The sequence below is a fragment of the Notothenia rossii genome, assembly GCF_949606895.1.
Source record: "Notothenia rossii genome assembly, chromosome: 4".
Taxonomy (NCBI): domain Eukaryota; kingdom Metazoa; phylum Chordata; class Actinopteri; order Perciformes; family Nototheniidae; genus Notothenia; species Notothenia rossii.
The window spans coordinates 7905899-7917168 of NC_136902.1; the positions used below are offsets into that span (position 1 = coordinate 7905899).

Consider the following 11270-nt stretch of genomic DNA (forward strand, 5'->3'; position numbering starts at 1 on the left):
GTATAAGCAAAGAAGTGCAGACACTGCTGCAGTTTGACATTTCATTTCATGGTTCTTTATAACACTAGAGTTGCTTGATATCATGAAAAGCTTGTAAACTGGTGACAATATTAAAACTGAAGCACTACAACTATTAAGACAGCTCTAAATGATTTATGAGTACGGCAGACGTCTCACAAGCACAAGCTACTGTCGCAGTAACGAACATGTATTTGTTCTTGTTTTTCTAGTATATGTTTGGTATTTAAATGATGTACATGTGCGGGAATATTCATGATTCAGGAGTTTATTGCAGAAGGCTATATTTAGTATATTGTAAATATAAAGTATAATACTATCATGAATAATTGCAGTATCAGACTACAAAACATCTTTACAGGATCAAACTGTAACCAAAACAGTAAAGCTGTTGTACTCTAACATATCTCTATAAAGGTACTGCTAACAGTTAATTGGGAATATACAATGAAATGTCTAACAGGGTGATTACAGTTATATCGTAACATATAGACTGAAGTGTTGGGGAAATATTTTCCTAGGCCCATAACTTTGACCCAGTTGATCAGTCTTTCCTGCCCTCACTGAGCACAGGCACCTGTAGCCTTGGCTGCTCTGCTCTCAGTGTTCTGTCTCCCTGTCCCTGTCTGTTGGCGTCAGCTGATAGAGGTGTTATTGTGCTTTGCCTATTTTACCTTGTTATGCACAATGTTGATTATTCTCTCAGAACCAGCTAAATACATGGGTCTGGGGTAGAGATCGTCAGAATTGATTTGGCAACCGCTGTGTCAAGATAAGATCCAATCTTCCTATTCCAACCCCAAAAAACTATTTTCTATCTTTTCCACCCTCTTGGACCCCCCAAAGCCCCCCCCCCCCCCTCCCTTCTGTCAAGCGACTTTGTTAACCACTTTGAAAAAAAGGTTGATGATATTCGCTCTTCTTTTTCTGACTCACCTTTACTCACCGCCGGGTCACCTCACCTGACCCTCCCTTCATCCACACACTAACCTCCTTCTCCCCTCTCTCTCCAAGTGAGGTTCTTACCCTCGTTACCTCTGCCCGCCCTACCACCTGTCCTCTGGACCCTATCCCCTCAAACCTCCTTCAGACTATCGCTCCTGATATTCTACCGTTTCTCACCCATTTCATCAACACTTCTCTAACTTCTGGTCACTTTCCAAACAGTCTCAAGGAGGCAAGAGTAAACCCTCTCCTAAAGAAACCCACTCTCAACCCGTCTGATGTTAGAAACTACAGGCCTGTCTCTCTCCTCCCGTTCCTGTCTAAAACACTTGAACGCGTTGTCTTTAAACAACTCTCCTGTTATCTCAATCAGAACAACCTTCTGGATCCGCACCAGTCTGGTTTCAAGGCAGGTCACTCAACATAGACTGCTCTCCTTGCTGTCTCTGAGGAACTGCACACTGCTAAAGCAGCCTCCCTCTCCTCTGTCATCATCCTTCTGGACCTGTCTGCTGCATTCGACACGGTGAACCATCAGATCCTCCTTCGCACTCTCAAAGAACTTGGAGTTTCAGGCTCTGCACTTTCCCTCCTCACCTCATACCTCAAAGACCGCACCTACAGGGTTACTTGGAGAGGGTCGGTGTCCGACCCTTGTCAATTACCTACAGGGGTCCCTCAGGGCTTTGTTCTCGGTCCCCTCCTCTTCTCCCTGTACACAAACTCGCTCAGTTCAGTCATTAGCCCGCATGGTTTTTCATACCACTGCTACGCTGACGACACCCAACTAATTCTGAACAGAGTCCTGCTTCTGACACTGCTCAGTTCTCTTTATACATGAACCTTCCTGAGAATAATTCAACCTCAGCCACATCCATCATGGTGCACTTTGTAATGGAGGGCATGTCCTCTTGTTGGGGGAAATGTATAAGATGTTTGGTGAGAGATGTTTGGCCGGAATATATGCAAGATCCTGGATGACAAGACGCTTTTTTTTTTTTAAATATAGGTAATGCCTTTTAGACTATAAATTGATTCTTGAAGTTTTGAGGTCTTTAAATATAAAGCAGCTCTAAACATTCTGAATGTGTCTCAGTTCATGTTGGTTTGCAGTAAGCACCATCAGAGGGTGAATATGGACTTAAGCCTTTGCCGTGAAAGTAAAATCCTTTTGAGCAGCTAAAACAAAGCGTTTGAAACAGGTATCCAGACACAAAGAAAAATAAATGTTATGTAACATTAAAGCATGTCCAAATGTTTTACTGGAATACCCAAAGTATGAAGCTGGAAGTCAGTGCAATAATTCTTACACCGGTTTTGTGATCTTTTAAATGTATTGGCTTGTAAGCTGTAAAAGTGTCTCATTATATGAAATGATCAGTGTTGCTTCAGACTTTTTGTATTGTTTTTGTTTATGGGCATGGATTTGGTTTTCCTGCTGTGTATCACCAGTCCTATGCCCACACTACTCTATTGGTCTTTCCATGTAAATACATGTGCAAATGTAACTAAATAAGCCTGATGTAAAAAAGCTGTCCGTTCCATATCCACTTTGCATTTTACCTAATGTATAATGTCAACAGCTGCACATCTCTAGTCTCATTCCAAAAGAGAGGAACAGGGAAGAGACAAGGATGGAAAAAGCTCTTCTGATCATCATCGCTCTTTCAGGTAATTATTATTTTTATTTTAAATATGTTATCCCATTAGCCATTTTTAGAACTTTCTATTTTGGTTTCCCACTGACAATTACTTAAGTTATTTAATTTACAGTTTAACCTTAATGTAATTTGGAGAAGTCGGTTCAGTAATTGATACTGAATCTAATCAAAGTGTCTGTGTCTCTGCAGGGCTGAGCGCTGTCTCCTCACATGCTGAACGTCAGTACCATTTTGTTTATGAAGCAAAGAACATGTCTGAAGCCCAGAGATACTGCAGAGAGAAACACACAGACCTGGCCACTGTAGACAGCATGGAGGTTGTGGAGCTCCTGAACAACATGGCAGGCCAATACAACCAAGTGAGGTCACTTTTCTCTGTCTTTCGATTCAAATGAATTACATTTCTTTTAGAGTTAAATTTAAAAAGGAGAGATTATTACAGAAAGCTAAACCTGTTTTAAAGTCCTATGGGAACCTGAGTATTAAAACAGAGTTGAAAATGTTTGAAGCCAAAGCTATAGCATCAAACCCTGTAATAAAGTGGAAGAGGTTCAGAGTAACAAGGCTGTAAATGAATGTTGACTTGAGGGGATTCCCTTTAGATCACCACGTACCAAGGCTGGTCTCATGAAGGCAAAACAAACCTTCTCTTTATTAAACATACACATTTTCTCAAGCAGCAGCTTTAAAAGCTTCAACAGGATGTAATAATTATAAAAATGTCTTGCTTTCAGTCAGCCTGGATAGGGCTGTACGATGACCGGGACGCCTGGAGGTGGTCGATGTCAGACCCAAGCTTCTACGGACCGGGGGAGACGGAGTTCAGACAATGGGGGAATGGAGAACCAAACAACTGGCACAATGAACAATGCACAATGTTTTATTCTGGTGGAACAGGAACATGGCATGATGATGATTGTAATAAAGGCCTCTATGTGGTCTGCTTTGATGTCACAAGTAAGAATATAAACTTAAAATTAATATTACACATTTAAAATCATATTTTAAGCTTCTGAAATACAATGAATTGGTCTTTATCTAACTAGCGGTTCACAACCTTTTTTCTTTGTGACATTTTTTTCTTTTGTTAGCAGTTCCACTAAAGACATTTCCCTTTTCGCTAAAATTCTCACATGGTTTCATTTAAAAGATAACGTAAAAGGAAATGATGTATATACAATTCTTTGCAAACTTGTTTTAGAATTCTAGGTACGTTTTACATCTTATATATCTGTGCTAAACAGAATAAGAACAATATAGAATCAATATCATTTGAATGAAGCTTTAACCTGTAACACAGTATATTCACATTGTTGTACTCCTGCTTTTACTCAAATATCTGAATACTTCTTCCACTGATACTACTAAAGTTTCTTGCCAACATTCATGTGTTGAAAAACCCCAGAAATACAAATTACAAAGTACAAATATGTGGGATTTAAATGTAATATTTTATATTATAAAGGCATCAGTACCACCAGAGATGTGGCATTGATGTCAGGCTGTATGTCGTGGTGCCTCTACTCAGCTTCTCTGGGGTCCATTTTCAGGGCCGAATGCTACATTTGTCCGCATCAACAGCGGAATGACATGGACTGAGGCCCAGAGCTACTGCAGAGAACACCACACAGACCTGGCCAGTGTGAGAAACCTGGCGGAGAGCCAGCAGATTGTTGAGCTGTCACCTGGAGTGGATGGTTATTGGATCGGCCTCTACAGAGACTCCTGGAAGTGGTCCGATGGAAGTAACTCCTCCTTCAAATACTGGGCAGAAAATAAACCTAACCTCAGTGCTTTAAAGGTTTGTGTGGCTGCAGCTTTCCACAACTCTGGAAAATGGGAGGACTTGGACTGTGGAGTGGAGAAACCATTCATTTGCTACGGACGTGAGTACAATTAACAGCTGCGTCAAAGCAAGTGATGATAATGAGTCTGTTGAAAAATAAGACACCATAAACGTTGTGACTGATGAAGTTTGTTTGTGTTTCTAGCTGTGCCTGTTTCAATGCAAGTGATCAAGGTGAGGGTGGAGAAACCAAACGGTGTGGATCTGAACGACCCTGCTTTTCTGGATGCGATGTTGGTGGAGGTAAATCATGTTTTCCACTTTTATGCAAAATCATCACCAGAAAGGAAATTCACATGACATGAGAACAAGAGACAAAAGAGGTAGGAAACAAATAAGTATTAAAAAATAATGAATTCAATGAAAGAAAATGAAGTAAATTAATTTCAATACGAATTAAATGGACCAAGATGAACATGAATGAAATTCTATATCCATTATACATTCAATACTTTGGCCACAAATAACAGGACCCAAGCATTTAGTAAGAAGACGTGTAAATATGTGCAGAAGTAAATAGCAGAGACTTAGCCACATGCCACCAAATGCATTAGGAACATGTACAAATACTATTCCATAACCTGAGGTAAGCCTTTACACTGGAAGAAATAAGGGGAACAGCTACAATTTCAGATGAGTGAACTAAAGATACATCATCTGTTTTTATTGGAACGGTAATGATAATGAGTTTTTGTGTCTCAGGCGAAAAAGAACCTAAGGGCCCAGGGATTGGACGACAACGTCCAACTGGCCTGGAGGAAGCAGCCGGATGGACAAGTCTTCCAGAAGAAGGAGGAGAAGAAGAAGAGGGACGAGCTCTAAAGCTGAATTACTGTGTCGGCTTTTATCAGAGAAAAGTGTGTTTCTTTCCTCAAAGTCCTCGTGTTACAGAATACAGCTGCAACAATGATCTGAATAATCTATCAGTAGTGAGATAAGATAAGGGCTGTAATGTTTTCTCTTGTTCTATATGGTTTTGAAGTTAATATGTTTGGGGTTTTAACTGTTCATGTATCTGCTTGACCTGCGAAAAACTGGATTTATTTTCCTATTTTGTGACTTTTTATATGTTTTTTTCAGATAAAATATAATGAGACATTTTAAAATAATATAAGATTTAATAAAGGGCAATTCCAGGAAATCTTATTACCAATTAACATGATGACCTCTAATGCATCTTTAAAGTCATTTTCATACAACAATTTAATTCTTCATTTGAAACTTATATTTTATCCTAAAAATGTGTTTGCAATTACTCACTGTTATTAATATCTTCAAATGAGTTAAACATTGTGTTTATTGCTCCTTTTCTTTAGGGATGAAACTTTAAGACATGTTCCTCTAATTGGTGAATCAGCTTCCAGAATATGAAGATGTAATGCTTTTCTTTGTGCTATGTGGTCATAAACTGAATCTCTTCGGTTTTAATTCCCTCTGGCTGTGGGATATATAAGAGGCATTTTACTCTTTTGTGTGACATTTGATAGATTAGATATTATTAGATTATAAATTAAGATACTAAATAAAAATGATTAACTTTAACGTTCAAACTAATTAAATATCAGTTTTCGTTGCGTTGCAACCACAAACAATGTAATGTATTTAATGTGAGAATATCTTCAAATAATTTAAATAGAAAATAATTAATTGTATTATTTTCATCCTTATTAAGGATATAAACTAGAAGCAAATTTCCTTAAATTATGTATTTTACGTTACCCTTCTGGCAACAATGCTGAATATTTGCTGGTTCCACCTTCTTAACTATTATTATAAGATTTGATGTTGTTTTTTGTCATGTATCATAATCAAATTAATATACTGTTTTAAAAAAAAAAATCACTTTGAAGATTAAACTATATACAATAAAGAGAAGTTATTTATTTGAATTATTTATTCAATGATTTCTCACATCGTTGGATTATTGTCTGGTATTGGTTATTGGCCAGAATGGTTATTTCCCTGATTAATATATATTTACATCAAACATTATACACACAACACCTTGACATCACATCAGGGGCATATAGGTACAGACAGCGCCGTATAGATAGAAGTCAGTCTATACGGCGCTGGGTACAGATACAGTACAGAAAAGTTAAAACAAACATATATATATATATATATATACAAATATATACTGTATAAAGAAATACAGTTAAAGAACAAATATTGATGGATCATATATTATATAATGTATAAAAAATCACATTTAAAATGTCCTCCTCCTGAAGTTGTATCGTCTGTCCCGTTTCATGTTTAGAGAGATCACGTAACGTAAGGCGTCTTTACGTCATCATGACGCATGGCTGTTACCATGGACACGGAGCAGTCACAACTGAAGTTAGTTAGCTACACAGAAGAGAGACTCCAACTAAGCCGTTTTTATTTCTGTACGACGGGATGAGTATAACTTAAAATACTTTATTTATTCTATTACACTGTATATTTGAATCGTTTTTCTTAAGTTACTCATGTATCCCTTATGTTACATTAACAGTAGAGCTCATTGTTATTGTAACACTAGCTAGAGGTGGAAGAATGATCAGATAATTTACTTTAGTAAAAGTAGCAATACTTTTACAGTTTAAAAATAATATACTGCTGCTATAAAACTACTTTAAAATAAGACAGTACTTGAGTCAATGTAATTAGTAACATTACACCACTGAAGCTAACGTTAGCCTAATTCAAATTGCAAAACTCCAAAGGTGTATTAAAGTTACCGTTGATTGTTCCCGCTGGTGTTAATGTCTTCATTAATTAATTAGTAAGTTAAGGTGGACCTCATTGTGTCAAAGCACATTAAGTTATTTTGAAGTATCTGTAAAAAATAAAACACTAATATGCAGCAAAAAGTGTTGCAAAAACATTTCGCTGTAAAGTAATTTAGTACATTTAGTCAAATAATGTATTTGAACTTTACTTGAGTATTTCAATGTTTTGTTACTTTGTACTTTTACTACGCTGCATTTATTTATTACTTATAGTTACTTTGCAGATTTGGTTTAATAATTCAAATCAACACTTAAATCAGACTTTAGTTCCACCTAGAGTAAATTCACAAGCTACCCTGCAGTATACAAAGTCATTCAAACTAGCTGCACCTTTACCAGCTTTGAGAACACTTTAATGATCAATAATTATAAAACATATCATATATATTATTCTGAAATGGACCAATCTGCACAATGACTACTTTTACTTTTGGTAGCCTACTTTAAGTTTATTTTGATGCTAATACTTTTCTACTTTTACTTGGTGTGACATTTTGATTGCAGGACTTTTACTTGTAACAGAGTATTCCTACACTCTCGTACTTGTACTTTTACTTCAGTACAAGATCTAAGTACTTCTTCCTCCTCTGTAGGTAACATGCTAATCCAGTAAACCTGGTATCACTAATACTAGTTCTGCTGTTGCTCCTTCTGCTTTTATTACTAAAACTTCTACTCATACGTCCTTTATTACGGATAATACTGCAACTAAGTGGAATGGTCATTCAGAATTGCATTTGACATGTTTTATCTGTTGTATATTATCATATGTCATTGTATAGAATACATATAATTAGGAGCACAATTCCTGTTCAATGCAGTTTAAAGGTTACAGAATACAAACGTTCTTTGTGGTGACAAACACAGGATGCAAGTTCTCTGTAGGCGAGAGGACAATACAAAGAAATCATCATAAGCTTCTATTGTGTTTGATGATAATGTCTTTGTTTCTGACTGGCTTTTCCGTCTGTTTGTGTATACTTGATATTAACGCTCCTACAAAAGATGGAGACTGTAGTGGAGTCAGACAGTGAGGAGCAGGGCAGAGGTGGAGAGACAGAAGAGGAGGAGGAGGATGACCGAGAGCCGATGAAGAAAAGTGTTTCTCAGGAGCTTCAGTGAGTGTCCACTTACAACACACAACACACACTCACACATATCACACACTGGATGAGACCATGATGACTCGGGGTAAAAAGTGAGGAAACTGCGCCGTTAGGTGACTAATGAACTACTAATTGTTGCATTTAATATATATATTCATACATTTATGGCTGAAACAATTAGTAATTTGCTTTTGATGATCAATTGTAAGTAGTTTGTAAGTTCCATTTTACTAAAAAGTATTTTATAGTAGGCTAATACACTTTATTTTAAGTGCACTTTTCACTCAAGAGAAGTGTTGGGGAAATATTTTCCTAGGCCCATAACTTTGACCCAGTTGATCAGTCTGTCCTGCCCTCACTGAGCACAGGCACCTGTAGCCTTGGCTGCTCTGCTCTCAGTGTTCTGTCTCCCTGTCCCTGCCTGTTGGCGTCAGCTGATAGAGGTGTTATTGTGCTTTGCCTATTTTACCTTGTTATGCACAATGTTGATTATTCTCTCAGAACCAGCTAAATACATGGGTCTGGGGTAGAGATCGTCAGAATTGGTTTTGCAACCGCCGTGTCAACTCGTGGCACACGACATGTCTTGTGAATTCTCCGGCCCAAGCTCCAAATGAACCATCAGTGTTTGCCATCAAAGTCCCTGCTCTCCTCGTGTCTCTCTGAGTCTCTTCTCTCCATTGCTTTAGAAGTTTCCATCACAAGATGTAATTTACAAACACATTCAAACAAGGTATATAGACTATCAAATTAGAAAACAATCCCTGGTAAGGTGATGGGTAGATGTAATAAAAGCATGATGTTGCATCAAGGTATTTAATGGTTGGTAAAAAAATGTCATTTATGTCACCTGCTCCTTTTCGGGTATGGTGTGTTTATAGAGACATGTTTTGTAAATAATTGTTATACATGAAGTTGTGCATACCATGAACGGAACAAATAAAAAAATGAAACGTCATGTATTCCCTGTCCTTCATCAGCCTGAAGGTGGACGAGCTGTGTCCAGAGTCCTACAGGGTTAACTCCCCCGACCAGATCCGACTGCTGGCCATCGCCGACAACTTCCAGCGTCAGTATTCACTCCTGTATCCCGACCGCAAACCCCTGCTGCTCTGCCCGGTCAACGAATGTGGAGTCAGGGTAAAACTGAAAAGGCTAAATCCACTTAAGGCCCTGTGTCCTCATAACTCAACATATTTTTTGCATCATCAGCCAGCTGTTCGTTACATCTTCAAACAACCCATAAACTAGGCATGGGGCAATATGAAAATTGTATTTCCGTCAAAAATTACGAAGTACAGTAGTATCCTGATAATCATCACACTATGCTTGAAACTCTTACTAGAAGCACTTAACCTTACATTTTGTTAAGATTTATTTGTATTTTAATAGCAATTTACGGAACTTGTTCTAGTAATTTATTAGATATCAATATTATCCCGGTAATGTAAATTCACCACGATCAACTCATCCATTATCACAATCCGCAATTCCTTTCCACATTGTCCCGTCCATATACTTGACTGTATATAGCTCTGTGTAATTCCTGCGTATGTTTTTCTAATATTCAGAAGTTTGTGTCCATGACTCTCCGGCCCACACCGACAGTCTTCCCCGAAATTTTCGCCTGGGAGGGATGCGCCTCCTTCGTGGCTGACTTCCTGTCTCTGGACCCTTTGGAGCCACCTGTGGATCTGGTGAGAAGAAAAACAACACAAGGGCAGATATACAGTAGTGAACGCTTGGTGCAAATAGTGGTTGCATCAGAGAGAGTTTCCTTCTTTCATATTCAAGATTCAAGGCTTTTATTGTCATTTGTGCAAAGTTAGTGTAGGTATGTACAAATGAAAATCTTCGGCCACATGCCCCTCAAACAGTGCAACACCAGAAACACATCAAATAGTGCAAGGAGAGCCAAAAAACACAACGACTCAGACTGGGGACGCATTCTGATTTTGAGCTGAAAAATTAGGGGCCAATATGGTTGATATCATTTAGTCCTCTAGTGTTTTCGTGTTGCTCCTCTTTGTTGTCTTTTTGTGTCTGTTGTTGTTATTGTCCCTTTCGTGGTTGTTTTGCATCTTTATATAGACATGTTGTCCCTCTTTGTGGTAGTTTTCAGTCCGTTTGAGGTCCTTTTGTGTCTCTCTCCTAGAAATATTTTTTTCGTTTTTCTGTTCTCTTTGTAGGCACTGTGTGTTTTTTGTGTTTGTTTTGCTTTTTTTGATAAAACATTTTGTATCTCTTGTTTTTTGTGTCCGCGTCTTTTTTTTTGTTGTCTTTCTTTGTTTGTTTTGCATCTCTGTAGTCGTTTGTTCCCCTTTTTTGTATTTTTCCACTTTTTGTGGTAATTATCTGTCTCTTTGTGAACAGAACATCTTCAGTAGGTGCATACAGAAGTTGTGGCGCAGGGATCTGTTGTGGCCATTAGGTTAGGCCCCTCACTGATCTCTCCGTGTGTTTCTGTCCCAGCCAAGGTATTTGTTCTCCTCCAGCTCAGTGCTGCAGAATCAGAGTGCCACATGTTTTGAATCCGCCACCCTGCTGTGCAGCCTGCTGCTCGGCAACCACTACGACGCTTACTGTGTCAGCGGCTACGCTGTGAGAGAGATGTGTCTGATGGACCGCAGCCTGCAGGAGTGCCCCCTGCTGGACACCCAGGTCAAGGTCAGTGCTATCCTAGGTTCCAGGGTTAAAAAACGGTACATTAAAAAAGGAGAGCAGCTGTTCAGACAGATCAGTGACTCAAAGGTGTGCGTCTGCCTGGCTGTGCTTTGTGTTTGTTTTTGCAGGGCAAGATCTCAGAGGAGGAGCCGCAGGAGAATAAATACACAGTGAAACCTCTGAGGGAGATGAAGAGTCGCTTTCTGACGCAGCTAGAGCAGAAGAAACAGGAGGCAGAGGCCGAGATGCTTCA

At 38.6% G+C, this 11270-nt stretch overlaps 2 protein-coding genes across 4 annotated transcripts in view; both read left to right on the forward strand.

Moving 5' to 3' along the window:
• The first annotated feature begins 2511 nt into the window (after positions 1–2511).
• On the forward strand, positions 2512–6339 carry LOC307035306 (C-type mannose receptor 2-like). The gene is made up of 6 exons (XM_079674447.1): positions 2512–2634; positions 2814–2983; positions 3359–3581; positions 4175–4510; positions 4616–4713; positions 5173–6339. Exons 1-6 carry the CDS (start codon positions 2598–2600, stop codon positions 5290–5292), a joined length of 984 nt encoding a protein of 327 aa, XP_079530573.1. The 5' UTR covers positions 2512–2597; the 3' UTR covers positions 5293–6339.
• Positions 6340–6778: 439 nt separating this feature from the next.
• Positions 6779–11270, forward strand: part of ccdc135 (coiled-coil domain containing 135) — a 22960-nt gene continuing 18468 nt past the window's right edge. For 2 of the 3 annotated variants that reach the window (XM_079678981.1, XM_079678982.1), the window contains exons 1-6: positions 6779–6863; positions 8253–8365; positions 9334–9493; positions 9925–10050; positions 10826–11020; positions 11146–11270. The exon at positions 11146–11270 is cut by the window's right edge and continues 19 nt beyond it. In XM_079678981.1, the coding sequence (XP_079535107.1) occupies positions 8253–8365; positions 9334–9493; positions 9925–10050; positions 10826–11020; positions 11146–11270 (719 nt within the window). In that variant the 5' untranslated portion in view covers positions 6779–6863. Of the gene's footprint in view, positions 6864–8252; positions 8366–9333; positions 9494–9924; positions 10051–10825; positions 11021–11145 lie in introns of those variants that run through there. The other variant, XM_079678983.1, reaches the window with a different exon arrangement.

Bases quoted from the DNA above. Each gene is read 5' to 3' on its own strand.
- LOC307035306 (XM_079674447.1), top strand. From the start codon at position 2,598: ATGGAAAAAGCTCTTCTGATCATCATCGCTCTTTCAG. The intron at 2,635-2,813 runs GTAATTATTATT...GTGTCTCTGCAG, and splicing joins GATCATCATCGCTCTTTCAG to GGCTGAGCGCTGTCTCCTCA. The intron at 4,714-5,172 runs GTAAATCATGTT...TTTGTGTCTCAG, and splicing joins TGGATGCGATGTTGGTGGAG to GCGAAAAAGAACCTAAGGGC.